This window comes from Cololabis saira, chromosome 8 (assembly GCF_033807715.1).
Source record: "Cololabis saira isolate AMF1-May2022 chromosome 8, fColSai1.1, whole genome shotgun sequence".
Classification (NCBI taxonomy): Eukaryota; Metazoa; Chordata; class Actinopteri; order Beloniformes; family Belonidae; genus Cololabis; species Cololabis saira.
The window spans coordinates 38180549-38193324 of NC_084594.1; the positions used below are offsets into that span (position 1 = coordinate 38180549).

The 12776-nt window shown below is 40.6% G+C and overlaps 1 protein-coding gene across 1 annotated transcript in view; it reads left to right on the top strand.

Moving 5' to 3' along the window:
- Positions 1-12776, top strand: part of LOC133448940 (bactericidal permeability-increasing protein-like) — a 20685-nt gene continuing 7909 nt past the window's right edge. The window contains exons 1-11 of the mRNA XM_061727964.1: positions 1-53; positions 2410-2517; positions 2607-2721; positions 2813-2944; positions 3026-3181; positions 3280-3343; positions 7822-7882; positions 7963-8054; positions 8134-8310; positions 8396-8455; positions 8563-8730. Coding sequence (XP_061583948.1) covers positions 2418-2517; positions 2607-2721; positions 2813-2944; positions 3026-3181; positions 3280-3343; positions 7822-7882; positions 7963-8054; positions 8134-8310; positions 8396-8455; positions 8563-8730 — 1125 coding nt within the window. The 5' untranslated portion in view covers positions 1-53; positions 2410-2417. The remainder of the gene's footprint in view (positions 54-2409; positions 2518-2606; positions 2722-2812; positions 2945-3025; positions 3182-3279; positions 3344-7821; positions 7883-7962; positions 8055-8133; positions 8311-8395; positions 8456-8562; positions 8731-12776) is intronic.

A 12776-nucleotide genomic window follows, 5' to 3' on the forward strand; every position in this document is an offset into this window, starting at 1 on the left:
TCAGATTTGCAGAAAGAAACGGATCATCTGTTCCTGACAATCTGCTGCTTCAGGTAAGACTGAGAATATGTTTTTAGACAAGTTTCAAGAAATCCAAATGCTGTATCTCTCTAAAGATAGTCACTCTATTTATATTTAGCAGGGTTCAGTGTCAGGTTTAAATAAAGAAACTAAACAACAACCACCACACTGAAACAAAACCAGACTTAACAAACACACACAAAGAACTTAAATACTGCCTGATCAGACCAGACACACACAGGGGTAAAAACACAAAACATTGTTAACATGATAATAATTACATCCGAAGATGCTTCTCCTTCACTCACTTTTGGTGAATGTAGCCTTGGCCAGGAGGACTTGATATCATCAGGTGGTAACCAAGTTCATCGGATGTTTTGACCCTGGACCACAACACCCTCCCATTGGCGGGCCGGGCAGTGGTGGCCAAATCACTGCCCATCTCCTCCTCGTAACCTAGACAAATAATCAGTGAGAATGGCAGTTTCTCTAATTCCTAAATAATTCCTAAATACAAATTCCTAAATTAATTCCTAAATACAAAATTAGACTAATGAACTTAAATCATAGTGAATATTTACACAAACAACCCATGATTTCCCCTAATGATATAGCTGCCTTTGGTACAGTCCCAATCGCCTTAATTTCTTCTAGCTGCATCCTGGAGTCTCCCAACATCCCCCTCAGCCATGGCTCGCTGCACCAATAAACCATAAACAAAAGTTGAATATACAAAGTAAACCAAATGTGCGCGGTACAAATGGAACTTACGCATTTCAACATAATATGAATAAAAGGTGTGTACAAATTAAACCAAAGTATCAGTGGTTGATGTTACCGCCACTTATAGCTGTGGGGCTGCAGGTGCGGCTATCACAGTTGTCCAAAGGAAAAATGTGGATCAGTATTACGTGACTTTAATACAAATTTCATTACACAATGTCCCTGTCAGTGGTGGATGTGTTTGGGAACTTGCATTCACATAGAAAAATATATTCTCAGGGGACAAATAAACAAATGATGATGCCATTGGTTTAAGGTATCTTTATCTTAGCATTACTTTGTACATCGTTTTAATCCTAATGTTTGTGTTCTGTTTGCACAACTTGGAAGGTTTCTGCCCTTACTCCAATGAGCATGCATGGAGCAGACAAAATTTGTGGGTTAGACCTTGAACATCAGCCTAATTTAATAAATCATGTGGTTTCATCTGAGGTTTTACGGTTAGTTCTTTCGTAGGCTTACCCCGTCCAAAAATACCAAACATGCTCAACCAAAGTCTCCTTTTGGGACACCGGCAACTTCAAACCTGGAGTTTACCACATTTCCATGTAGTTAAAAACATAAAACACAAAAAATTATATTTTGGTATTTAATGTTCAAAAGTCACAATCATTCTTTATTTTTACTTCAGTAAGGCACTGAGTGTGATACTGTTGTATGTGATGGAGCTTTCATTTACATGTATATTTGACCAGAGGTGGACAGAGTACTCGACCCCAGTACTTGAGTAAGAGTACAAATACTACTGGTCAAAATTTACTCAGTTACAAGTAAAAGTAGCTCAGTCAAAATATTACTCGAGTAAGAGTAGAACAGTACTTGCTTTTAAAGGTACTTAAGTATCCAAAAGTAAATGCTTTTAAATTTACTTTAAGTAAAAGTAAGAGTAAGAGTAAATTTCCTATTTTCCACATCAGTAAATTACTATATTTTTTATAAATTAATTTAAGGATCTTTTAACTATTGTTTCTGAGAATTAACTCTTTGAAACCAGCTGCACTGATGTGTTGCTTTTAGAACCACAATGTTATATAAAACCTGCAGAAACACCAAAAACAAATCAAATGAATGGGATCATACGCAGGCGTAGCCATTGTTGCGGCTCTGTCTTGACAAACGCAGGCTACTTTGGCGGTATCGTTTTGAGGAGGCTTGGCGTATTTCTGCTTTACGTACATCCCAGTGGAGAGCGTGCACTGTGATAGGTCTCCTCCTTTGACAAAAACAGCTTGTGTCCAATAGGATTTTAGGGAAGAAGAAAAAAGAGCAGACCTGAAAGTAACGAGTATTTTTCAGCCTTCCTAGAAATTTACTCGAGTAAAAGTAAAAATATTTGTCTTGGAAATGTATTCAAGTAAGATTAATAAGTACCAAAGAAATCTAATACTCAAGTAAAGTACAAATCCTCTGGATATGTACTTAAGTACAGTACTCAAGTAAATTTACTCCGTTACTGTCCACCACTGTATTTGACCTTGTCTTGATTTGGGTTTTACTGACATTTTTCTGAGAATTCTTCACAAAGCAACAGCTTCACCTGATTTACCCTGCTATCTTATTAAAATAAGGAAGGTTTGCCAATGATTTTGTTGTTTATTCTCCCAGAAGTCGAGATGTTGATCTGCTTTCTGACCCTGGTGGCTCTTATACCCACGTCCTCAAGCATCAACCCCGGAGTAAAGGTCAGGCTGACAGAAAAAGGCCTTGAGTATGGTAAGCCTTGCAGCTGAAACTTCCTCTTTCATCCATATGATCTCTACAGAGTTTAATCATCGTTATCAAATGTTCCTCCCTTCTGATAGGCAGGGTACTGGGCATGGCTGCCTTACAGCAGAAACTCAAATCCATCGATATCCCTGATTTCTCTGGGAAAACGAGGGTGTCTCCCATTGGCAAGGTCAGGTACAGCTTCTCAAAGTAAGGCAGCAGTTTATTTGATGCTTTTATAACTTCTGTTAAAAACTGGGGACCTGACTATCCTAACGTACCGTAACTGGGATTCTTGTAGTATTCAAATACTGAATGTGGGATTACCGCAGTCTTCAGTGACTCTTGTGCCAGGAACCGGAGTTGGAATGAGGATCACTAATGCCTTCATCAATCTGCGTGGAAACTGGAGGGTCAAGTTCCTTCGATGGATGTGAGTGAAAAAGATACATTATTTTAAAAACACAATGCAACTGCACCTTCTTCTGCAGCACTGACTTGTGTCTCTCAACAGAAGGAAGAGTGGCTCTTTATCTTTGAACGTCAATGGGCTTACAATCAGCACAAGCATTGGAATCAAGAGTGATGCGATGGGCCGACCGGAGGTCAGTAGCGTCAACTGTGCTGCCAGTGTTGGCAAGGCCAGAGTCAAGTTCCATGGTGGAGGCAGGTAAGAGAAGCCTGCTGCAGCAGGGTTGAACCTGCAGGAGGGAGCGTGAATGTTTTTACACTTTTTACTTACGATGTCTGTGGTCGATTTTTTTTCAGCTGGCTGTACAATCTCTTTAGCCAATCCATTGACAAGGTTTTGCGTAAAGCAATGGAGAAAAAGGTGAGGAATAACCAGCCAATAAAGTGACTAAAAGCCCTCTCTGGGGTCATGCACACACATGGCAATTCATAGTTTAATGTTCCTAACAGAACAAGCAGATCTTTAGGAGAGTCTGAGACCATCAGAAGGTCCTGCATTAAGTTATATCAGTACCAAAGCAGCCTATTGTTTAAATATCCTCTACTGATATGTCCTCTTCAATTTTTATTGAGTTTTCACATATATGTATGTAGGCAAAATCAATACAACAAACAAGTTACAAGTTTACAAGTTAACTGTCTGGAGATACTATTCTTCAGTACACTGTTCCACCTTGCATTTGTTCAGTTGGTGTCTCATGTCTCATGTCTCATATGTTCCCAGTTTTTTTCAAATACATTTTTTTTTTGTCTCAACCGGTATGTCAATTTTTCCATAACAAGTATTTCCTGGACAATTTCCAACCACTGCTCCTGTTTTTGAGGTTTCACATTGAGCCAACTTCTTGTGACGACTTTCTTACTTGCTGCGAGTAATATTTTGGTACAAATCTTCTTTCATTACAACCTTCTCAATATTACCTACATACATCAATGGACAAGTATTTGGGATTTCATATCCCAAGTCATTTTTTATAACTGAGTTCTGACTTCACACTCCCACATAGTCTCCAGCAGTCTTGTAGATGCCTAGATTTTATCTTTGGCGTCATAAAATAGCTAGGGCAGCAAGCTAAGGCATAAAATAGATAGGGCAGCACGGTGGCTTAGTGGTTAGCACTGTTGCCTCACAGCAAGAAGGTCCCCGGTTCGGCTCCCAGGCCCGGCAGGGGCCTTTCTGTGTGGAGTTTGCATGTTCTCCTTTTCTCCGGGTACTCCGGCTTCCTCCCACAGTCCAAAAACATGCATGTTGGTATGGTTTGTGTGTTTATTTGTGGCCCTGTGATGGACTGGTGATCTGTCCAGGGTGTAACCCCTGCCTCTCACCTGAAATGAGCTGGGATAGGCTCCAGCAGACCCCCGTGACCCCGCAAGGGATAAAGCGGGTATAGATAATGGATGGATGGATGGTCATAAAATAGCGAGTTAGGTTCTTCCAGCAGAACTCCCTCCATATTAATACATTTGTTGATGTACATTTTGTCTCACACATGTGGTACCACTACTCCTCTTACATTTGGATTTTTAGTTCTGATTCCCATGTCTCTGTTATATAAAGTCTTGATTCCTTCCTGCTCTCACCCAAAGCTTGATACGAAGCAGAAATGGCCCGAGGTCCTTTCTGTTTGTAGAAATCGCTAATATAACACCAATCACTTTATTTATAGTTTAATTTGACCTAACCTCTTTTGTGAAATAATCTCTCAACTGCAAGTATCTCAAGAAGTCTTTGTTTTCAATGCTATACTTTGTCTTTAGATCTAGAAACTTCTAATACTGTACATATTGCTGACGTACCTTTTTGTTCTCATTCTTTGAATATTGGATCATACATCCCTGGCTTAAACTTTAAATCATACGTGAACTACCTCAGAGTGCATATATCCCTCTTGAGTCTGTACCTTTTCACTACAGTGCTCTATATTTCAAATGTAAATGCTACTGTATGAGCCATTTTCATTTTGTATTATTTCCTGTAATTTTGCTCCATGCCACTAGGGGGCTATATTTGCTTTGTGGCTCAGCTGGGTCAACTGGGTTATGCCATAGTATGTGGCTAGTTTGTGCATATGTTTTTGGGATGTGAGCAATTCGGTTTATTGTTTTTCGATATGTATTATGAGTTAGAGTTAAGAAAAATAAACCTGCAAAGCAACTGTGAATCAAATACAACCTTTCGTTTGACATGTTCGTAGCGCACTAAACTAAATTCTCCATATTAGCAACCAGTACTAGACTTTGTTTAGGTTTTAGTCCGTAAAGCTACTATTGGGTTCATAGCATGTCTCAAAGTATCTATCAGATGTTTGTCCCCCACAAAATGTCTGGGTTTGAAAGCCCTGTAATTCCCTTTCCATTTTTTTCCATTTAGACTCATAGTCAGGTCTGCACCAACAGGCCAGATGTCTAAGTTGAGCTGCATAAAAATATTGTGTAAGGTTAGGGGTTTATATTTGGTGATAGAAAGATGCATTAAAGATTTACAGAAACACGAACCATCCCACAATATTATACCATAACACCTTAATATATATGTTTATCTAAACACACCTTCCCTACATCCGCTGGCTTTTAAACTTATTGTTTGTTGTGTGGTTCACTGACGTCATGTCAGAAGTAAATGTTCCTACGGACCAAAACAAAGCTGATGTGACTCTTTCTCAAAGGTGAAAAAGCTGTGTGAATCTGGAGACAGACATGGAGTCATCTGCATAGAGCGGATGTCACCTTTCTGGCAGCAATTACAAAACAAAAACACGAAGCAGCTTAAAAATGTCCTAAAACTGCCCAATTGGCACAAGTGTTATTACCAGTGTTGGGGTAGTTACTCAAAAAAAGTAATCCATTACATATTACTAGTTACTTTAAAAAAAGTAATCCCTTACACTACTTAGTTACTGGTTGCTGAAAGTAACTAGTTACATTACTTTTGGATTACTCCGCAATATCACCTGAGCTGCACCATAACTCAATTGCCAATGAACAACATATACTGTCTCAGAAAATTAGAATATTGTGATTTTCTGTAATGCAATTACAAAAAACTAAAATGTCATACATTCTGGATTAATTACAAATCAACTGAAATATTGCAATCCTTTTATTATTTGATATTGCTGATCATGGTTTACAGTTTAAGAAAACTAAAATATCCTATCTCAAAAAATTTGAATATTCTGGGAATCTTAATCTTAAACTGTAAACCATAATCAGCAATATTAAAATAATAAAAGGCTTGCAATATTTCAGTTGATTTGTAATGAATCCAGAATGTATGACATTTTTGTTTTTTTTAATTGCATAACAGAAAATAAAGAACTTTATCACAATATTCTAATTTTCTGAGACAGTCCTGTAGTTGGAACCTTATTACTGCAGTGCCCAGAACAGCACCAGAAGTCCCGTAAAATCCCGTAAGATCACGTTAAAGGCTGATTTATGGTTCTGCGTTACACCAACGCAGAACTTTTGGCGTAGGGTACACGGCGACGCGCACCGTACGGTGTGCGTCGCCGCGTACCCTACGCCGTAGGCTCTGCGTCCATTTAACGCGGAACCATAAATCAGCCTTAAGTCAGACAAACGCGTGAAGACGCATGAAAGGCAAGTTTGATTTTCTTTTCTGTTCTCCTGTTCTACATGTAACTGAAAAGCTTAAAGTAACTAAAGTAACGTAATGTTTTTTGTCTTAGAGTAACTATAAAGGGATTACCCAAATTACAACTGTAACGCGTTACATTACTGCGTTACTGGCGAATGTAATCTCGTTACAGTAACGCGTTACTTTGGTTATTACACATCCGAGGAATAACTCTCAAATTGTTCTTTTGTAAAAGTTCGATCTTATTAAAGAAAAGAAAGTTATGGATGAATGAAATTCTTTAAAGAAAATAGTTCCTTGTAATTAGGGCCCGAGCACTGACAGTGCGAAGGCCCTATTGTATCAGTAGGAATTTTGCTTGTTTTTCTCGTTTTTATTTTTCCGATGAAATGAGGGCCTTTTTGCCCTCCTAAACGTGCCCCAAAAGTCACCAGATTTTGCACGCAAGCCAGGCCTGATGAAAAAGTTGATATTTAATGGTTTGCATTAATGGGCGTGGCCTAATTGCTCAACAGCGCCCCCTAGAAAACATCGTGCCTCAAGCCCCACAATACGGTTTGACGTACATGCTCAAAAATCGGTACACACCTGTATCACGTCGCAACTTAAAGAAAAGTCTCATTGCGCCATGGCCGAAACCGAACAGGAAGTCGGCCATTTTGAATTAATCGTGTAATTTTGGCGCAATTTATGCCATTTCTTCGGCCGTTTCTTTGCCCGAACCGTAACGTGCACCCAGGTGTGTTATACATCAAAATGTGCGTCTCGATCCTGCGACGATTGGCATTACTTTTCTCAGTCAAAAGCGTTACCGTGGCGACGATAGACGCCAAAAAGCGCGTCCCCCTTCATCTGATTGGTCCATATTTGGTAGTCCCTATTTTCTGCCATAACATTTGAATGGTTTGACATAGAGAGTCGTGTGTGGTGTCATCTGACTCGGTTTTGACTCCTTCACCTTAATTGGTGCAAATGAGCCCCGCCCCTTCTTTTGATTGGTTGATATTTGATAGTTCCTATTATCTGCCATAACTTTTGAATGGTTTGACATAAAGAGTCATGGGTGGTGTCGTCGGACTTAGTCCTTTATTGGTGGAAATTGCACACGCAAGGGCCCATTCATTGCTGCTTGCAGCTTTAATTCGTGTTAGTTTTGATGAGCCTTTTAAATTTATAAATCAACATCTAAGCGCTTGTTTTAGTTCTCTGTTATGATGTTTCTCCTCGGTTCTTTACAGATATGCCCTCTGGTCTCCAAAGCAGTCTCTGATTTAAATCCTGAGCTGAAAACTCTCAACGGTATAACTTTACATTTTTTAATAACCTAACCCTTTTTCTCTAATGAGAGGATGAAATAATAATCTTCTACCTTTTTCCAGTTGTTGCCAAGGTTGACAAGCATGCAGAAATTGAATATTCCCTGGTGTCATCACCAACCATTTCAAAACCTGCGATAGAGCTCAACTTAAAGGTGAGGAGTTGGAAATCACTGCACATTCTCAGAGTCTGTAGATCTGACTTCATCTTCCTTCGCATCTTCTTGTCGTTAGGGTGAATTCTACAACATTGGGAATCACCAGGAGCCTCCGTTCACAGCAGCAGCCTTTTCCCTGCCACAACAGAACAACAAGATGTTGTACATTGGCATTTCTGCCTTCACCGCCAACTCGGCAGCATTCGTGTACAACAGAGCTGGCCTCCTCACCCTCTACATCACAGACGACATGGTCCGCACCATCCTTCTGCTTCTCTAGCACATCCATGTCCATGAGATCACTCTGATCTAAGACTTTTCTTGCTCTGTCACAACAGATCCCAAAGATCTCTCCTGTACGACTCAGCACGAGAACATTTGGAGTCTTCATCCCAGAGGTGACCTTAAATTTGTGATTTATAGATGTATTTGTTATATATTTATTTAGAGATGCAAAAATGCCTCTGTTGGCAGTAATGCATCACAGCTCTTTTTGTTTTATAAGATTGCCAAGCGATTCCCGGGTCTGATGATGAAGCTGCTCGTTAAGGCAGAGAAGAATCCCATCACCACTTTTGAACCCAACAACATGACGATTCAGGCCACCGCCGCTGTGACGGCCTACGCCATCCAACCCAACGGCACACTTTCCCCTCTTTTTGTGCTACATTTGGTAAGTTTGAGGGCAATATTCTGAAAAGTGATGGTTTGAAAAACACCTAAAATGTCCCACTGTGGGAATTGCAGAAAATCGAGGAAACAATTTCCCATACGAAAGCGTTTGTTGTTTATTGAAAAACCTCAGAACACTTTATCAACAAAATGGAGCTGTCCAGCAACCCGACCGGCATGGAGCTCAACGTCATCATCACAATTAAATGGGCATAAAATAACTACGGACAGTAAATTACATGCAACGGTGTGTAGAACCACACTTAATAACCCAGGTGAATTATGTCCGTAACATTCACTACACAGGTCCCCCCAGAATTCACCATATCAGAAGAAAAACACATCAGTCACCGGGGAGGGGGCGTATCAACCGTCCACAGCAGCTGCGCTGTACTGGAGGTTGATGGGAGCTGACTGCGGCAGGGGTTACATCGTGACACAGGTGCGGGGCCGGCAGCGTGGGAAGTTGGGGAGGGGGGGAAACAGGGGGCGGGGGCAGAGTGGGAGGCCGTCCGCGTTGTGGGGGTTGGGCGAGTTCAACGGGCCTACCCACGTCCGAGTGAGCTGGTTTGAGGCGGTCAATGGAGAGGCGCTCCGGTTTACCGCCCATGTCCACCACAAAATGTTTGTCTCCCACCTACAAAAACCCGGAAAGGGCCCTCGCAGGGCGGGCGTAGCGGTCCCTGGTTGGCATCACGGCGAATGAAAACATAGCCGTCTTAGGTGCAGCAGGGACGTGCGACTGAGGTAGGCCGTGACGGGAAGTAGGAACAAGCGCAAAAAGTCTTGCATTGTCCCGTAGAGCAGACCGCTGGAGAGCAGCAGACCAAGGAACCGTGGTGTTATGGACAAAATCCCCTGGAACCCGCAGCGGCTGCCCATAAACAAGCTCGGCAGATGAGGACTGTTGGTCCTCCTTTGGCGCAGTCCTGATCCCAAGGGAGTTTGTCGACCCAGTTGTTGTCTTTAAGGCTGGCACGCAGGGCAGCTTTCATTGACCTATGAAATTGTTCACAGAGATCATTAGCCTGCGGGTGATAGGCAGTCATGCGGTGGAGCTTCATTCCGAGGCTCTGTGCTACAGCGGTCCACAGTTCAGACGTGAACTGTGCGCCTTGGTCAGAGGATATATCTGAAGGGGTGTCAAAACGAGCAATCCAGGTGCCGAGAAAAGCCCGTGCAACCTCAACAGATGCCACCGATGTCAATGGCACCGCCTCAGGCCAGCAGGTCGTCTTGTCAACCATGGTCAACAGGTATGAGAAACCGTGAGAGGAGGGCAGAGGGCCGACCAGATTTACGTTCACATGGTCAAAACGTCTCTCAGGAACCGATAACAACTCCAGCGGGGCTTTAGTGTGATGGTGGACCTTGGCCCGTTGGCACTCGACACAGGTGTTAACCCATGGATGGCATCAAAAACTTGTCTCCATCCTGAGGGAACGATTGGCCGAGGACTGCCTGTGGAGACGTCACACAGGAGTGTGGTAGCCATAATAGATATATTCAAGTGATATATGTTTTTTAAAACGTTTTTACACGTTAGTGTTAGGGTTACTCTAGGTTTAACCCAAACCAATGTGACTACAAATATGGCGCTGATTAGCATAAAGCTGTATAGCATGACTCTAGGGAAATGTAGTTCTTAGCTAATATTGTTTTTTTTTGTGTGAAAATTAATTTTAACCAGGTTTTACCCTTATATTATAGCGCCACCTAGTGATGACTACTCTGGCATGATACATTAGATCAAGAGCTTTCCATAAAAGTTGGTTTCATGTCTATAGTCCCTTTTATCGCAGAATTATAACCCTTTAAAAATGCATCAAGGTCAAGGTTCAATGGTCATTATTTCAAAGCAGGAGGCATGTATGAGCTTCATTCTGACTCATGTTAATCTACAGGTCAAGGCTTTTCCAAAAATGTATTTGGTTTTGTCATAGGATTAAGTTTCATTTTTACCCCTGTTGAGTCGCATGATCTGTCAGGTATAGATTCTGACCCTCATAGCTCCAGCCTGGATACAAATAAAAAAAAACGTTTTTTTTTTAATTCTTTGGTGGGACTAATCTTTCAGTGTATTGATGTTTTTCCTAATTACAGTCATACATTGTGTTTTGGGCTAGAATATACCCTATTTTACCTAACAAATACATCCTGGGTCAGAATGACATACAGTAACATTGCTGTATTTGAAGTGATTTACCCCCCACCCCACAAAACCCTCAGAATGATCATACATGATCAGGATTATTATATTATATTATATTATATTATAGGGTATTACATGGTTAAGGGGTAAAACCTGGTTAAAATTAATTTTCACACATTTAACAATTATATATTTAAAATATATTTACACAAATGTGTGTATCATGCCCTTAAACTACTATGTACACTCTTATTTTAGTATTAACAACCTCCATTTCTGTGAAGAAAAAAAAACTACATTTCCCTAGAGTCATGCTATACAGCGTTATGCTAATCAGCGCCATATTTGTAGTCACATTGGTTTGGGTTAAACCTAGAGTAACCTTAACCCTAACCCTAAAAACATATATCAATTGAATATATCTATTATGTAGTGCATCTGAAATAGCAACTACATTTTATAAAGATGATGTATGTTAAGGAATTGTAAATATGTTTGTTTACTTAGGATACTTAATTTAACGTCATGTAAATGACATTGATGTATTCACAGTGATTCGATATAAGTTGTAAATGTACCTGTGCACGGTTTATTTTAATATTTACCGTTCAAAAGCACAATATACTGTATTTAACGGTTTACTTCCACGTAACAGTAATCAATCACCACACATCCACGATCCATAAATTGAAATGTTAAATAAAGTTTATAAATAAAAAAAAAAAAAACACGTCCACGTCGGGGCCTCGTCACGTGATCAGGATCTCCGCTCGTCACTCTATGACGTAGAGGGGATTCCCTGTGTTTGACAGAATGGGAGAATGGTTAAAACAATGAATTTAAATATCGCCTGTCTCCACTTACTGGTTCAAAAGCAATTAAAAATGATATTTTGTGGCTGGACGACGCTCTGGTTAAGGTCTGGTTAGGTTAATGCACCACTTATGATTGGTTAGAAGTAGGAAACGCTTGTGGTTTTTGCTAAAAATAATCATTTCACATCACTTACGCCACCTCCGTCGTCATGGCGACAGCAAACAACATGGTTAAATACTCAAATTTACGTTAAATACTAGAAAACACGGTTAAATACTTCTTAAATACTATTTACTGTCAAAATACTGTTAAAAATCATCAAAACACCATTAAAACACTGTTAAAACGGCGTTAAAAACATGCTTTTACAAACTGACAGTAACAAACAGTAACTTGCGCTTCAAAAACTCATAACTTAGCCACTATAATAAAGAATAATATATACATAATAATAACGTAATAATCCGTGTATATATCATGACAACGGATCTCATTGACTTCGCATAGGTACAATATCCGTGGTGCTCACACGGAATTATATCATTTCCGTGTGGGATTTGAGCGTTGCATATTTATCAGTTGCCGGAGGGTTTTTAAGAAGGCTCAAGACTCTGAATATTGTTGAATTTCTGAGAGCCGACACAATGTAGTAGTATTTCGTCGTATCTGCGGTGATCTCACGCAAGGCGAACTGCGCTTCAGTCTGGGCGAACCATGCAGATGCCGACGATTCCCAGAATTTGGGGAGTTTGAGGGTAACAGCGTTCGTAGACATGATCGTGTCGTGTCTCTGGATACGTCCAGCAGACCAACGTCGGGGTCACCATTGTGGGAATTGCAGAAAATCGAGGAGACAATTTCCCATACGAAAGCATGTGCCGTTTATTGAAAAACCTCAGAACACTGAATCAACAAAATGGAGCTGTCCAGCAACCCGACCGGCATGGAGCTCAACGTCATCATCACATTTAAAGGGCACACGATCCCTGAACAGTCATAGTTGCATGAAATAACTACGGATAGTAAATTACATGCAACATATCAATTTGGCATAATAATAATGAACGGTGTGTAGAACC